This window comes from Mustela nivalis (assembly GCF_964662115.1).
Source record: "Mustela nivalis genome assembly, chromosome: 7".
NCBI lineage: Eukaryota > Metazoa > Chordata > Mammalia > Carnivora > Mustelidae > Mustela > Mustela nivalis.
In genome coordinates this window covers 46168109-46186126 of record NC_139026.1, presented here as the reverse complement: position 1 = coordinate 46186126, position 18018 = coordinate 46168109, and the positions used below count along the sequence as shown (strand labels likewise).

Sequence of the window (18018 nt, the reverse complement as noted above, 5' to 3'; positions counted from 1 at the left end):
TTTAAGGAGCCTGATAATTATATGCTAATATTCCAGAAGTTAACAAGAAGAATAATATTTCTCTAATTCTCATTTCTTTATAGACCTGATTGAAGCCTTAGGAACTTAGTTTAAGAATATGCATTCCATCACGTTTGTGCTAAAACCTACGACTTTCACATGGGTGTTGGTTGAAGTATTGATTTTTATACTGGTAATTATTTTGTTGCATTTCTTTCTGTAATTTTAGGCCCAGTTAAGTTTTTGGAGTTTGTATAGAGTAGTTGAGTTTTATTTGAACTCAGAACAAGTATTTGTTTAGACTGCTGTATTGGGTCAGATGAGAATTTAATTATTTAAATGATTCATAGCTCATTCTTTTTTGGAAAGATTGTTAAGCTTTTTCCATTGAATGCTTTTTGCTAGTATTTTCTTATCTTCCTTTAATTTATACTAATTTACTTCAGCTATAAGTATGTACAAATCTAGCCATGTTAATTATGTTAATTACTAATCTAACTCATCAATGGCTTTTCCTCTCTTATATAATAAAATCAAGCTCCTAAACATTATACTGTGTTTCTACATTTTGATCCCAACATGCTTTCACCATTCCAGTCTCTCTTCTTACTCCCTACTATGAATTTTTTTCAATTAGGAATATAAAGCTGATTTTAATCTACCTCCCATACACTTTTACAGCTTTAAGCTGCTTCACCTTTGTTTACATGATTCAAGAATTAGGTGTTATTAATCCCAGAAACCCTTTTTTGACGAGCTCAGTGCTCCTTTTCCTTGCTCTCATAGCCTTTGTAATACTTCTAGTTTAGTGCTGACCGTAATAGATTGTAGTTCTGTTTATTTGTCCTTGTCTTCCTGTAGGCCTGTGCTGTCTAATACTATATGCACTAGCCATAGTGAATATTTAAATTTAAATTCATTTAAATTAAAATTTAAAAATTTAGTTTTTCAGTTGCATTAGCCACATTTCAGATGCTTAACAGCTGCCTGCTGATAATGGCTACCATGTTAGACAGTGCAGATGTAGAACTTTTCTGTCATTGCACTGTTACTGTATGTTATAAGCTTCTTGAAAACTGGAGCCACTTTTTTTTTTTTTTTAATTTTGATACTGCCTATTAATACCTACCATGATTTTGGGTAATAACAGGGGTTTAATGCACATTGTTTCAGTAAAATTAAAACAAGAAAATAAGTGAAAGAAAGAAATTGTAGCATATGCTAGGTAACATATTACTAATATTACAAAAATTTTTAGATATTATTCCAAATGGAACTTTTTATAATATGAGGTCATTGATCATGTCATGTTGGTTAGTTCAGTGTTATCTGTGTGGATCTAATGCATCCCAGTCGCTGATTTATAACTTTGTGGAATATAACATGTTATATGACTGACAGTGATTTGTATTGCCATTTCCTCCTACCTACCCCTGCAGTTAAATACTTTATTTCCTTTTTATTAATTTTGTTAATCACAGAAGTTATAGAGGTGCATTGCAAAAGCTTTGAAGAATAATGGAAATAGAATGTGAAAGTTTACATTAATTCTTTAGTTTGTGTATCTTTTCAGATCTTTTCTAGTGACTGTATAGGGGCAAATGTAATTTGTTGTCTTTGTTTTTAACAAATAGACATTTTTCTGCAGCTTGCATGTTGTACTTAATGGGGAAGTTTCTATGTGCCATCCTTCTTCCCCTGCCTCCCTCCCAGAAGTAACCACTAGCTTGAATTTTGTGTTTCATTCTTTTTATTTTTATAATTTTATTATATGTGTGTGTTTCAGTATATACAGGTGTACCTTTTCTTTGTGTGTTGTGTGGTGATTTGGGGGAAAGTGGTACTATATATTTTGTTTTTTCATATAGGAAGAAAAATAATGAATTTCTAGCCCACCCAGAACAAATTCCCAGATATTGCCAAACAACTCAGTACCTGACTATTCACCCAAGTATTTTTTGCATAATATAAAGCATTTAAAGAACAAGTTGCCTAGTTATTTTAACACATACAAATGCATCAGTAGGTGTGTTTCCATTTGGTTTGCAAGACAGTTACAGGACTATTTCTAACTTTTATATTTTGCACTGTAGTAAAAATGTAATGTAAATAAGGAATGAAATGCCCATTTCTTTTATTCTAAGTTACACTTCATTGAAAATTTATGTCTTTCTGCTGTCAGGATACATACACTGTGGTATATTGGAGTCATAGTTGTAGCTTGTAACCATTATTGGATGATTACCGTCTAGTATGATTGAAAACAGCACCAACATCAAAGCATCTTAGAATCTGTAATAGGTTCAAGTATGTTAAAGATACATAAAATAAAAATACTTAATAAAATGATCAATAAATTTTAGAAAATGGGTACTTAGTAATTTAAGATTTGTCAGAGTGGATCTGATGCTCAGAGCAAAAAGATGGAGATTTTCATTATTGTTGCTGTTTGGTATTGGGTTAAGGTGAAGAGTTAACTGAGGAAGGAATTAGTTCAAAAATATGGCTGAAATCAGTGAACTGGCTCACAGCTTACTCTTCTTTTCTCTTGCAACTCTTGTGAACAAATGGCTGTAACCTATTGTCTGTAGGTAGAGATGAAGCAAGGAGATAGAAAAAAACTGAAAATGGATGACTGTTCACTTGCAGTTACACAATGGGGTTGCTCTTACAGTTACACTTTTGAATGTGATGCTTCTGCTTATGTCACAATCACATTATCAACAACATTTTGACTCCATGACCTAAATATTTTCTTAAAAATTGACATTTATTTGTTACTTTTGGCACCTTTTTTTTTCTTCCTCTGGCCAACCAAGAACATAAAGTTCAATGAATTCCCAAGGTACTCTTCATTAGTTGGCTCATTATTACAGGACACCAACAGTGTTAGTCTTTCTTTGATTGCATTATATTTTCTGATACTTATTTTCCTCATCTTCTGAAATCATCAAATGAGATAATTTTTTTCCAAAAAGCAAGTTTAACCAAGATACATGGTATATGATACCCTTAGTGTATTGGTAGCTTTTTCACAGTGCCCCTAGGCCACAAGAAGTAACTAACAGCTCTGTTCAGTAATTAGTTCTAAGTCACAGTGGTAGCTAGCATGGTAACCCACAGATCCTGCTGTGTTTCCGCAAGATTTAAAATCCCAGATATTTTAATACATTCCTGTATTCACTGTGGTATTATTCCTTTTGGGCCATAGGTTTTACACATGATATGCTGTTTTGTCTTTCAGAAGAATGTTTTCATTTAAGTAGTTTGCCTCAGTCATAAATATGGAATATGTTCATTGTTAAATAGAAAGTTAAAACATTAGTGCTGATATTTCTGTGAACCAGAAAAATATAGAAGTAAGCAAAATTATTTTTTAAAATGCACTCCTAGGCCAGGCTTAGATTCTGAGATGATTGCATCAATGGTGGCAGCTTAGTTTTTTAGATCTTTCTGAATTTCCACATAAAAATAGAACAACTACATAGCAAAACCCAGACACATGAAAACATTTTTAATAAAACTTGTTCACGAGGTATCTCCATGAATCCCCAAATATAAACAGATGAAAACTAACCAGAAAACCTACATATATCACTTACAGTGTGTAAGAAAGTAGAAAGAAGCATTGGGATGCCTGGCTTGAGAATAGACACCTCATGTACTTCAAAGGTGGTGAACTACCAGTTTGAAAGTGATTAAGTGTAATTATCCAATTTGAAGCTGGGAGAAATTTTTCCCACTGTATTAGATCTTCATAGAGGACCTGTGGGCCAAAGGGACTTGAGCAGGATTGCTCTATGAATATGAACTCTCGAGACTGGCCTACTAGTGTTTTTTCCCAGGACCCTGCCGAGAAGTTTCTGGGAATGGAATCACAGTTGAGCAGAATAGAGGCAACAGAGACAGGAAAGAGAACCTCAAAATAAAAAGGATAGAGGAGAACAGAGCCAGAAAGTCCTAGAAAACAAGTCACTGTGTTTTTTAAATGTTACATGAAAACAACAGAAGGAGGGAGCTTTATGAAGTTAGGAAAGTTTTTTTGAACCAAGTTATATTCTCAAAATTCAGGAAAATTAAATTCACAAAAGGTCTTTCAGGAATATTTTTACTAATTTTGAGTTCTCATTAGTGTTGATACTGATCTGACATTTGGTGCCAAAGTTTTAATTTTTTAAAGAATTTATGGAGGTTGTGTGAAACATTTCTGAGCTATTGATATCAAGTAAATGAAAATAGTCTATGTCTTTTGATTGAAAGATTTATTTTATTTTTCTTATTTAAATTTATTTGAAATTGATACACAGTGTTAGGAGTCCAATTTCCATTCCTTGGCATATAGGTGATTATATTAGGATCATGTAGTGATTTTTTTTCTTCCTTCCTCAACTAATTAATGGGACTACTGTATTATAAATCAAGTTACTTTATATTCATGGGTCTGTTTTTAAAATCTCTGTTCTTTTACTTTGATGTGTTTGCCTACACCTGCACCAGTACTGAATTTCAATTGCTATACTGTTGTGTTATAGTCTTTCTGAGTGTCTTGACTTTCTTGGCCTTTTGTTCAATGACAAATTAACAATATATATCAAAAGTATTGAGTTCATAAGGGGAATTTTATTGACTTCATTTTTATTTGGGAAAGAATTGTAACATGTTTATGATGGTCTTCCTCTCCTGAAGTCTTATATTCAGGTCTTCTGTATTTTCTCTCAGTAAAGTTTTGTTATATTTTTAATAAAAGACCCAGATATATGCATACAGTTTGGGGATTTTTTGGTAAATGGCATTTTAAAAATTACATTTTATAGGTGTTACTATTATATTGACATACAGTCAACATTTTAAACTGATGATTGTGTCAATATTGCTAAATTTTTTTAATCTTATAATTTATCTTTAGGTACTTTGGTGTTTTCATATGAATAAACATATCTAGAAATTATAGTTTTGATACCTCTTATAATTTTTACAACTTGAATTTCTTTTCTGATCTCACTAATACTTCTCATACATTGTCAAATAGAAGTGTTAATAGTAGAAATCTTTCTCTTGTTACTTGTCCTAAAAGCTTTATGTTGTCACCAATAAATATGATACTTGATGCAGTATCTTTTTTATATATATGCTTTATCAGGATAAAGAATTTATTTTTCCTCTGTAGCACTTTTTTCATTTTTATGGTTGTTGTCTGTGTCCCTTTTCTCCTTATTTGTCAGTCTTGCTGGAGATTTGTCAGTTTTACTAGAAATTTTTAGCTTTAGTTATTTTCTTTTAATTTTTGTTTCGTATTCATCATTTTATTTTTGTTCATCAGTCTTTAATTATTTTACTTAGGGTTTATTGTGATGTTCTTTAATCTTAAGTGTTTATAATCTTTTAAACCTAGCAGATTTTTCTAGTTGTCTTTCTGTTGCTGATTTCTCATGTAATTCCACTGTAGCTAGAGAATGTGATTAAGTATACCACTTCCTTGTTAAGAACTTGAACAAAATGCATATTGACCAATTAATTGGCAGGTGTATTTGCTGTATTTCTCTTCGTTAGATCGTATTTTTAATCTTGGAGTCTGTTATCTTCTTTAACCACGTATTTACCCATTATTCACATATTATCATTTATTCCTTCCTTTAGATCTATATTCCATCATATGCTCTATTTCTTTAATTATTTTATACATTCTTATGTTTAGTATGTGGTAAATCAAACAACTGGAAGTTGCTATAGATCATTCTAATGTCTTTTGTTTTTTTCTGATCTTCCCTTATGGTATCTTGCTTCCTTGTGTGTGTGTGTTAAGTTACCATTTTATGTTTCTTAGAACTATTTGGGAATTTTTGAAGACTAGGTGGAAGGACATTTTTCCCAAAGGGTGTTGATTTGCATTTGCTTTTGCTGATGCCTAAGTAACTATCAGTCTAGGACCACTTAAAAATAAAATGTTAGCTTAAGTTGCAGTCCACAATAGGTATTATGAATTCAGACTGGTTTATGGCTATAGATTCTAAGAAGAGCTTTCCTGTAGCTCTTTCTGTGTAACATCAAAATCATGACATTCAAGAGCCTTCTTTACTAAGGGGTTGACAGTTATGATAGATGCTTTTAAAAGCTGTATGAGAGGGGTGCCTATGTGGCTCAGTGGGTTAAAGCCTCTGCCTTCAGCTCAGGTCATGATCCTGGGGTCCTGGGATCAAGCCCCGCATTGGATTCTCTGCTCAGCGGGGAGCCTGCTTCCTCCTCTCTCTCTGCCTGCCTCTCTACCTGCTTGTGATCTCTGTCTGTCAAGTAAATAAAATCTTCAAAAAAAAAATAAAAGGTTTATGAGATCGTCTTTTAACAGCTTTTCTACCTTGGACAAATTCTCCTTTGGGGATTTAAACTTGTGGCTTCTCTGTACTCCAGCTTTTGCTTTGTTTTGGGGTGTTGAATTTCCTTCTCTCCCTCCTTTCCAACCTCCCAGGGTCAACAATTCATTTAAAAATAAAAATGTAATCACTGAGTTAGTTTTCAGTGATATTTTGTTCATAGTGTATCTGCATTTAAGAATAATGCCTGGTATGCGCAGTAAGTGTTGATTGGCTGAATAAGGATTTCAGGGAGCATTTTTCAGTTGGTTTTGAGTGGAGCATTTTGGTTTTTGTTCATAGTATACCCTAGTACCAGAAACATATATCTTGATCATTTTGTAGGTCTCAGCTGAAATTTCACTTTTTAAGGAAGCATTTTCTGCTTCTCGTATATATTCTTATTGTTCATTGTAATTTGGAAGGGGAATCTAATGTTATTTCTGCTTTTTATCATCATCCATAACAGAAGAACTTAGATAGTTTTTTTCTATCCCTTCTCTACCCTTCCTTTTCTTCTCTTATACCTCTGTTTTTTCTTCCCTCCTTTTCTTTCTGCCTCCTTCACTTTCCTTTTCTTTCCTTCCCTTTCTTCAGTGTCATTTTTTTCTACTTGCGGAGCTTTCTAAGTCTTTTCTTATGTGTAATCTAGGCAGAATTATTTAAAGTCATTAAATTTTTATTTAAGGAATTTCACATGTTGTGTTTCCTTCCACAGCACAGCCTGTCACCTTGTTTCCTCCAAAGTTTGAGTAATAATCTTCAATATAACCCTTTCAAAAAGAACTTTTGCTTAACCCACAATTGTCATGCCCATTTGTCCACAGTTGTTTTAGTTGGGCTTCTTTGATTACTATTTGAATATGGACATATTGATGACATACTTCAGAAATTTCCAACCTGCAGTCTTTGGGATCCAGTTTTATCAAGCAGTTTGTTTTAGGGCCACTTTTATGGTCAGAGTTCTGTCCATTTCAGACACCCTGAATATGTGTGTCTGGATGTTCAGATTGTATTCACTCCTAAACTATTTCACACCCTAGAATAGTACAGATCTTTGGGATAGACCAATTCCTAATATGAAAAAAAATGACTTGTTAGATCTTGTATAGTATCTGTCAAGTAATTCTTTTCTATAGATCTAACAAATAGTTCTGTGCATAAAGCAAACCGCATATTTACCCTATGAAGCATTTTCAAGAATATGGCTCTACAGGATAAAGACTCATCAGCGCACACTTGTAACTAAAAAACATTTTTGTATTGCATTTCTGATGGTTATGAATTCTTTTATGTATGTCTGAAAAAGTTTATTTCATGTTCAGTTTTGAAAGTTTTTTTTTGGCCTGGTGTGGAATTCAAGATTGATAGGGTTTTTTGTTTTTAGTGTTTTAAAGGTTTTGCTTTATTATCTTCCAACTTAGATAATTTCTGACCTAAAATATGTCATTCTTATCTTTAATCCTCTTCACATAATGTAACTTTTTCTCTCTGGCTACTATTAAGATTTTCTTAACCGGTTTTACACACACTTTTTTTTTTTTCTTTAAGATTTGTTTATTTGAGAGCAAGAGCAGGAATGGCAGGGAGGGGCAAAGGCGAGGCTCCCACTGCAGGGCTTGATACAGAGACCCTGACTCTTGACCTGAGCTGAAGGCAGACGCTTAACCTGCTAAGCCACCGAAGCGCCCCTGATTTTTACACATCTTGATAATGACGTATCTTGGTATAATTTTCTACATGACTCTTGTATTTGATTTAGTGAGCCCCTTGAGTTTGTGTTCAGAGTTTTTATCAAATTTGGGGATTTTTAAATTCATTATTTTTTGAAATATTTATTCTCTCCCTATTCTGCTTTGTGGATTTACTTGAAGTTGTCCCACAGCTTACTGGTGTTTCAAATTCTTTTCTGTCCTCTGTGTTTTATTTTGAATAGTTTTTATAGCTGTTTTCAAGTTTCCTCATTTTTTCTTTATCATGGCAGTTTTATTATAACTTACAAACAAAATATTGTTATAATAACTATTTTAGTGTTATTGCCTATCAGTTCTACCATCTGTGTCTTTTCGGGTTTATGTTGATTTTTAGGTTTTTTCCTTTGCCATTATATGTTTTATTTTACTGCATCTTTGTATGCCTAGTAACTTGTTTGGATGCCAGTCCTTGGAAATTTTATCTTTTCAGTGCTATGTATTTGTTTTTTGGTTAATATTCTTGAGCTTTCTTGGGAACAAAATTTAGTTATTTAGAAGCATTTGAGCCCTTTGAGCCTTCTTTTTTTCTTCTCAAGTTTCTTCTACACAGAACCCCCGTAGCCTTTAATCTCAGGCTAATTTTTCCCAACTACTGAGACTGTACTCTTCTGAGTACTCTACACAGTGAATTACATTTTAATACTCTGACTTGTGGAAACAGCCCTGTGTGAATCCTGGAGATTATTTCCATTGTCTTTTTCCATCCTCTGGTAGTTTGCTTTGTTTTTTTGTTTTTGTTTTTATTTTTTAAAGATTTTGTCAGAGGGAGAGAGAAGGAGAGAGAGCACAAGCAGGGGGAGCAGCAGGCAGAGGAAGAAGCAAGTTCCTTGCTGAGCAAGGAGCCCGATGTGAAACGCCATCCCAGGACCCTGGGATCATGACCTGAGTGGAAGGCAGATGATTAACTGACTGAGCCACCTAGGCATCCCTGGTGATTTGCTTTGTGCTTATGTGGATCAGTACTTAGCTGAAGACTCAAGAGGGACATTGTTCAGATCTCAGTAACTCTTTCTCTTTGCAGCGCTCTTCTGTCTGGTGTTCTAGACTTTTTACTCTAGCTGCCTTAGCCTACCTAGATCTGCACTTTCTCAATTCGCAGAGATTTCTCTGGGTTCCACCAGGGCTTCCTCTCCCTGCAATGCAGCCCAGAAACTCCCCTAGTGTGTAAGCAAGGGCACTTGCAGGGCTTGCATCAATTCTCTCTCTCTTAGGGCTTACTGTCTTGAACTGCCTTATGTCCTATGTCTGAAAACTGTTGGTTCATGTATTGTGTCCTTTCTTACAGTTGTTTCAGGTGAGGCAGGAGGGAAAGTTGCTCCTACTACTCCATCTTCATTGGAAGTACAAATCACAATTCATTTTTTAAAAAATTATATTTTACTTGAGAAGATAGATGAGAAATCATTTCTGATAAAGAGAACAAGCTTTTGTGTCAATATTCAGTTAATGCTTGAATACTTACTGTTGCATAAAATGCTGTGTGGTGTGTAATACACAGAAATATTATTAGACTTCTTAACACTTAGCCATTTGGAAAGACACATAAAAGAGTACAGGTCAGCGAATATATTACAATTCATATATGTAGTCTTCATAGCTGTGATTCTCTTTAACCTAAAGCAAACAATTACATGATTTCCCTTGAATTCCTTTCCCAAGGTTTTCTAGAATCTAATAGACCTGTAAATACAGTAGTCATTTATCTTCTTAGCTGAGGTAGTAATTTTACTAGTATTCCTGTAAAATATGTGTCCTGTAACATAAAATACTAGATCATCTCTTTTATGTTTAACCTGGCTCAGTAAATTAGACAGCATAGTACATAATGCTAAAAAAAGAGGTGGGGGGATATTTTTTCAAGAATAAAAAGAAAATGAAGATCTTTCTTATTTAGGGCCAGAAATGTCAAGAGAGATTGCTTGGGACATATGAATTTTTTTTTTAATTTTTATTTATTTATTTGACAGAGATCTCAAGTAGGCAGAGAGGCAGGCAGGGAGAGGGAGAGAGAGAGGAGGAAGCAAGCCCCCTGCTTGAGCAGAGAGCCCGATGCGGGACTCGATCCCAGGACCCTGAGATCCTGACCTGAGCCGAAGGCAGCGGCTTAACCCACTGAGCCACCCAGGCGCCCCGACATATGAAATTTTAAACCTCTTTTTCTCTAGTGGGATAAAGGCAATGTAATAAGCCTGAAAGAATGATTGTTAGAGTAACAATTTTGAGATACTATACTTCAGTTTCTACCTATATTACTTTGGAGTCTTTGTTAAAGTCTTTGGCACTCTTCATATTTAAAAGTGAGATCTTTATAAAATTCTTATAGAAGCATTTCAGTTAACAAAGAACATATTTCAAAGCATTAATTGTTTTAATGGGAAAATTGGAGTTTATAGTGGAAAAAACTGGTGGCTGTACCAGCTTAATGAAGATCAAGGTTAATATCACCTGTAATAAAACATACTATGATGATATGTACTCCTGGATATGTCCATCATACAGAATGCACTTGAGAAGGACATATTACCTCTGTAGTGAAGTGGCTTTCAAAGTGCATAACCTCTCTCTAGTCATGAGAAAACACAAGACCCATTCACATGGCAGGACACTATGGTATAGTTGCATCAGTATAACTAATGACATCATGTTGTCAAAGGCAAGGAAACACAGGTAAAGTCCCAGGTTGGAGAAGACCGAGGAAACATAAAACTAAAAGTAATGTGGATCCTGGAATAAAAAAAATAAAAAAGACCTTCATGGAAAAACTGATGAGATCTGTATAAAGTTGTTTAGTTAACAGCTAATTTCTTAGTTTTGGTACTTGTACTATGGTGATATAAGATGTTGCCACTAGGGGAAAGTGGAGCATATGGAAACTTGGTACTATTTCTCAAGTCTAAAATAATTTCTAAATAAAAAGTTTTTAAAACATGGTGACAATGTTTGGGGTTAGAGCTTATTACCATGTAATTAAATTAGTCTTTCTGTTGGCTAAGTACCTCCTTTTGATAGTGTGTGAAGTTCATTTCTCTTGAGCAATTTCAGTTTTTCACAGAAAATACATAGTTTCAAGGAGAGGACAGAGAGGTGGTTCTTAATATTTTTCAGTGGTAGCATTCTGTAAGCATGTTAAGGAAAGAAAGAGAAGGATTGAACTTAAAGTTAAAACATGTTTTCATCCTTCAACTTTCAGGTCTATGCCTCACCCTTTACCTGCACTTTGGCTAAGTACCAAGATTGAGAGCCTATCCACTTGGGTTTTTTCTGGTATCTTACTGGAGGCACAAGGGCTGGGTATTCTCCATGATAACTGTGATAGGAAAACATCTTTGATCTATCTGGAACCTGTAGACTCTACTCTTCCATGCCTCAATTTGAGGTAGAAGTAATCATCTTACAGAGGTTTTGTTGTGATTAAGTGAAGTTTTATATATATGTGCATATGTATATATGTACCTGTGTAACATGTACACATGCATGTACACAGTGCTTTGAACAGTACTTACTCGTGCTTAGTTGTAGCAGGCTCACTGTATTAGACTATTCAGGCAGTGCACTGTTTGGCTAACTCCCAAGGAGTATGTATTCCCATGGACTACAGTGCAACCCAGTGGCTCTAAGTAGTATAATTCTGCTAGTGGGATTTTGTGATACAAAAGAGACATGCCTTGTCTCTTTGTATTAAACCATACCATGCTTTTTTTAAAAAGGCAGTCTGATTTGAAAAAAAAATTAAGGAAATGGAAAAAACATTTTTTAATATCCCAGTTCTTATCTGCTACTTCTCATAGCATTCTAACCACTGAAGGTTTCTGACAGTCTTCTAGGTATTTTGGAGGTGGTTGTCTGTTGTCAGTGGTTGTCAGAAAAGGCATAAAACAATTTTATTCATATGTTTCAGAAATGTAAAGTTTAACATTAACTTTCAACATAATTCCATTAGTTTTAAAAATAACTGTTGTGTCATAAAATTTTTACCCTGTGCTGTAAGCAATTCATTGGTCAGTTTGTGTCAAGTAACACTCAAGTAATGGCAGTAAAATGAGTACACATTCATGTTATGGGCCTACTGTGTAAGGCAGTGAGTGTTCCAGGTCCTAAGGAGACAAAGAGACAAAATTTTCTGTTTTTATGGAGCTGATATGTTAGAGCATAGAAATAAATAAAATTAACTAAACAGAATAAATAAAATATACTATAAATTATATGTTGATAATATTGTGGAGAAACAATTGAAAAAGGAGATAGAAAGTGTCTAAGGAGTTGGGGAAAATGGTAGCATAATTTTCAATAGAAAAGAAAGGTAGTCCTCACTGAGATGACTGCGTAACAGAAGTTGGGTGGGATAAAAAGCCCAGATACATATCTAGGGGAACAGCATTCCTGGAGGAAAGAAGTGCAAAGGCCTGGAATAGAAGTGGGAAAGCAGTGTGGCAGGAAGACAGTAAGAGAAAGGGAAATGGTAGGAGATTTAAGATAAGGGTAAATGAATTAATGCTTTTGTGTTTTCACCTCTGTTCCCTTTGATCTGTAATGTTCTTTTATTTCTGAGCATCAAGTGGGTAAAGTATGTAAGAGTAGAAAAGTGATTATCTAACACACAGTAGACGCCTACTGAATGTTTATTGAATTAATTAATTGTTTCAAGTTATTTTAATTGAGGGGGTCCTTAATTTGTTTATATCAGAGTGGAGCATGTTTAAGAAATTCTGTTTTTTTGAATTTGTTGAGACTTATTTTGTGGCCTAATGTATGTAATCTATTCTGGAGAATGTTCCATGCGCTCTTGAAAAGAATGTGTACTCTGCTGTTTTAGGATGGAATGATCTCAGTCATTTCCTCCCAAGGAATATACTTACAGCAGAAGGTATCCCTGGTTTTCAAAAAGTTCACTGGTCCACTTTTAAGAATTTTAATACATCCATGTAGTTTAGCTGTCATTCTGCTGGTTGATGGTGTTAATATATATGAGAGTCTAAGATTTAATGTCAAGTGCTTAGGAGAACAAGAAAAAGTATACAAGGAGTGGATAGGCAAAGTATTTTAACATACTGTCTTAGATGGTTTCATGATCGCCAGGTAAGCCCTATCCTTTCATTTTCTGAAAAACTGTTCAAGTTTATAGAAAACTTTGCCCCCATCCTTTTTTTTTGATTCATGCTTTCAATCAGTCTGAGAGATGATTCTGGGGTTGGGAATAATGAAGATGTGAACAGGGAGTCATAATGTTGAAACTGGATGTTCAGATCTTTATAGCATGATTTCCTTATTTTTCAAAGAGCAGAAGAATCCCATCGTTTATCATGTTCTGGTTGGACTCCTTTCTTATCGTTTGCTGGAGTTTGAACTTCAGAGCTATGTTGTCAACCCTGCTGTAGTATCTCAGGGGAGCTCCTAGTGTGGGGCTGGTGTCATGGCTCACCCTCCAACCTTTCCTTCTTCACTTCAGCCTCCAGCTCTGAGCTTTCCAATCCCCAGAGTAGCAAATGTTGAAAGAAGTTGCACAGGTAAGTATGTGGGTGGGGGGGGAAATGGTACTGTCATCAGTATTTTGAGGGTGGATGTTGGGCCATTTACCAGTGAGTCATTTTGTTAGCTTAAAAATACAATGTCTTTGTCATATAACTATCATAAATTATTAAATAGAAGAGTCTAGTGTCCTAAGAAATAATTTTACTTTTTTATTAGATGTGAAACAGAAACCCTTAAACTGAATAAGCCATTAATATGATAATACAAAGGAAGGTTATTAGATTTTTTTTTTTTTAAACCAACTTCATATTTTTCCACAGTGTGTGGCAGGACCAGAAAATTTGTTTTCAGAAAAGAAGCTAAGAAAAAATGTTGGGGAAGGTGTAAATTCATGGACTTAAAATTTTGCTACATGTAACTTGGTCTCAGAATGGGGCAAATTTTAGTTTCCTTCCACTAGCTTTAGACATGCTGTTCTTCTGTTTCTCAAGATTTTAGGCAAATGGCTGTATTTTTAAAATCTGCAGGAATAGAAACTTCAAGTGTCTTTTTCTGTGAGGTCTAGACAGGAAGACTGGAACATTTCTACCATCTTGGGGTTTGAGATTAACAAAAATGAATGCAGGAGCAGTGAAGGCATTATGTCTGCTGCAGAAGTTCAGCAAAGATTTGTTGGATTAATAAGGTCACCAGAGTGTGTGTGTGTGTGTGTGTGTGTGTGTGTGTGTGAGAAATTCTAACACTCCAGGCATTTTTCTCTTTGTCTGGTTTGTACTGGAAGTCATGATCTAACATTACAGATTTTTCCATCTTAATATATGGTTATTTGAAATAATTTTGTAGCAATGTAGCCCTAGGTCTGTACTACTTTGCTTACTAATTAATACTGTTCTTTTAGGCTCTTGCTTCTCAGAAAGTCTTCAAAAATTGTTTCTTTCATTCTCCCAGACTGATCCTGTATAATTCTTATTCAAATGATTTCTACATTCTTTTGCACATAACAAGACATTCAAAATTATATTCGGGGAAAGGAGATTTAATACAGCCTATGGTTGCTAACATTTCTTCAGAGAAAGTGTGTCACACTCAAAGAGATTGGAACACTGACTGTTTGGCACTTTAGGTAAAAATAGAGAATCCTCAGCAATTTACCCACCTTGTTCTTCCCTTAAATTCTAGAATTGCTTTTGTTGTTTTTGTTTTAAATTTACTAAGAGCCTTGTAGAAATACATAGTCCCTTGACAAAGCAGACCCTACATCCAATTTCTTCTGGATTTCCCTTTCTCCCTTCCTTTTTATTAGACTGATCCTTTCTCTTAAGGTTTAAGATTAGTTTAAGATACTATATTCCTTCTCATTTAAGAGTTTCCCTTATGCTTACAGGATTTGTTTTGTATCCTAAACATGCAGATCTTCTATTGTTGTATGTCCTTTTACTTGTACATGATAGATTTATATTCTAATATTTAAGGATGAAGTACTGTTTTTTAAATTTTTATGAACTATTATGTGATTTCTCAACTCTAATAACTTAGTTCCCATAAGGCATACCAATTATAGTTGGTTCTTTAGTTGGTATATAATTGTGTATTTTCTTCTGTGGAGTAGCACATTTTGAGTTATTAGAGTTTTGTTTTAGGATATTGTATTTTTTAAAGCTTACATGTTGGTGGTTTAGTTTTGAATATTTATAAGGCATATCGATACTGGTGATGTTAAGATTCTGGAAAATCACAAAATCTGTTTCTTCAAGTTGAGGCATACAGAACATATTCTCCCTAGATCAAAGTCAAACTGATGGGGCATTTATAGACTCTTAGTAACACTTTTTAGAGAATTTGTTGATTTTGGGGTGCATTTTATTAAGAGATGGTGTGCATGGTTTGGGGGAATATCTGAGTTAAGCAGCTTCAGACAACAGATTTTAGTAGATGGTTTTTGAATTAAGAAGAGTGATGTGTTATTTTTTTCTTCTTTGCTTGCCCTCTCCATTTTTTTCTTGAATATGTGCTACCTTGGTCTTCTTGTTGTTGAATGAGACTCTTATGAAATATCTCTGTAATCCCTGGAAAGAACTCTGTGCCAGAATATTTACCTGGAAAAATAATGATTATGGATATGTTCATATAAGCCCCTAGTTTTTTGCTGAATCCAGAGACATGTGTTCTCTGTGCTTCTACCTGTTTACTGCCTCTTCAGTATTCATTAATGCTTTCATTATTCGTTTATTGGGCATTCTGCGTTTGAAGTGAAGTGAAGTGAATTGTTTTTATTTATTTATATGCTCTTGGTTCAAGTTGATGAATTTAGAAATTCTACCTCTAAAATTTATATAAATCTTCACTTTCTTAGATCCACCATAAGCAGATTCATAAACTTCATTATGTATTTGCCAGATTATAAATAACAGTATTCTGGAACTGGTGGGACTTCATAAGAAATGTGTTTTTTAGATGAGAAGAGAAAGATCATTTGTTGTTTTTCTAAAGATATTCAGATACTGAGTTCTTTGTTTTTTGAAAAGCTAGATTTTTTTTTCCAGTGTATGTATCCTTTCCTCCTTTACTTAAGCCTATTTCTTTTTTTTTTTTTTATTGTTTTGCAGGAATGAAGTAAAATAAGGATTATTTATGGTAGTTGTGAAATGGGGTTGGTAGCTTAGAATCCCATTAGCGAAAAATACTTCTAAAACAAAAATTCCTTGGGTTATAAATACTTCTAGGCTGTCATCTATAATATTTGATAAACGAATGTTCTGGTTTCACAAAGTTTGAGCAGTATCTCAGTGAGATTTGACCTGCCACTTTTCTCTGTAATGGGTAGTAATAAGAATACCAGATTATCTTCAGATATTATGGCTTTGCATAATTGGTTTCAGTGTTGGTTGATTGCATCTTGATAAAGCTGGTAAATATGAATGGTAATTGTGATTTTTAATTAGTTTCTGCTTACTTTGTAGACAGCAGAGAACTTGTGTGTATGTGAAGTGTTTGCTGATAGTGAATGTGGAATTGAGAGGGAAAGGCAAGGAAGAAGTCAAATTCTTTATTCAGCTATCAGAGTGAGTTAGTAAAAATCTCCATTAGGGAAACTGTAAGAAAGGACAGTCTGTTCACCTCCCCTCCAGGGCACCATATGACCATATGACCATATTTGGCACGTTTTATCCTTTATTATACAAGTTAGGAGCAAATTCTGTTGCTAGAAAAAGTCTTCATACTTTAAAGTTGTGAAATAGTTGATTTTATGGTGGGGCACATGTATCAGTGTGTTAACCGTAAAACCCCTGGCTGCATTAGAGAAGAGAATCCACAAGAAATTGTTGCCAGTAGGTATTTGTTCTTATTTGAACTCATTTAATAGATGTATTCTACACATTCAATGCTATAATGTCTATTTTAGTGGTTTATAAGGAAACTTAGAGATTTTATAATCCTAATTCCTTGAAGGATTAAATTTTGTTCACTGTATTTAGAAAGTACTTAAAAATATTAGTTGATTTGGAATATGGAAACTAATTACTTTTTAATCGTTGTAATAGTATTCTTTTAAGCATAATTTTATCCTAAAATTAATGGAACTTTCTCTAAAATAGGTACAGTTTGGTAGTGAGTGGCTTTTGTTTCATGTACTTCTAGTCAGTTCATTTTCATTTTCCTGCTAAAGAGATTGTTTTGACTTGCACACATATTTTATTGTAACATTCTGTATATTTGTTGTTCACTGCAAAATAAGCACCCTTCCCTTTTTTACCCTTACTCCTTTTTTGCCTCGTGAAGCTTACAGTTTAGGGAGAACATACACATTAAACTATTAGTTGAATGTGTGAGAATATACTATAGTAGTTACAAAGGGGGAGCTGTAGCAGATTGCGTGGATTCATATCCCATCTCTGTCATTTATCAGATAATGGAACCTTGGGCACATCAGATATATGACCTTAGGCGTGTTATCCAACTTCCCCATTTCTCATCTGAAAATGAGGAGTATACAAATAAATACTTGAGGATTATGTAAATCAATACATTTTGAAGAATTTAGGGTATATTGCCTGGCACATACTAAGTGGTCAATGAAAGTTATTTTTTGTTACTGTATGATTGTAGTTTTGGTAAAGCATTTTCAGTGACTGTAAATCAGGAGCCCTAACTTAGTGTGTAAGTTTCAAGTGGGAGAAAGAACATTCTAAATAGAGGTAGCAGCATATACAAAAGCCCTGAGGTGGGAAAGATCTTGTGTTGGTGTGGTAGCAGTTTAGTGGTGACAGGGGACCTGTGGAGAGAGTTAAGGTCAGATAATTTACATAGAACCTCATAAGCCTTAATATTATTTTAGGAAGGTGTTGAGGCATTTCAATCAGTAGCACTACAACAATTACATTTTTACTTTAAAAACTCACTTTGGTTAATGTGGTAGAGTCTATTTGAAGGGAATAAGAATTGGCTTA

General features: G+C 34.2%; 1 protein-coding gene across 12 annotated transcripts in view; it reads left to right on the top strand.

The window, feature by feature from the left end:
- Nucleotides 1-18018, top strand: part of CNOT2 (CCR4-NOT transcription complex subunit 2) — a 123411-nt gene that overhangs the window by 53388 nt on the left and 52005 nt on the right. For 2 of the 12 annotated variants that reach the window (XM_082742894.1, XM_082742893.1), the window contains exon 3: nucleotides 13548-13605. The exons of the other annotated variants lie outside the window; for them this stretch is intronic. In XM_082742894.1, coding sequence (XP_082599020.1) covers nucleotides 13585-13605 — 21 coding nt within the window. In that variant the 5' untranslated portion in view covers nucleotides 13548-13584. The remainder of the gene's footprint in view (nucleotides 1-13547; nucleotides 13606-18018) is intronic. 12 annotated transcript variants of the gene reach the window in all.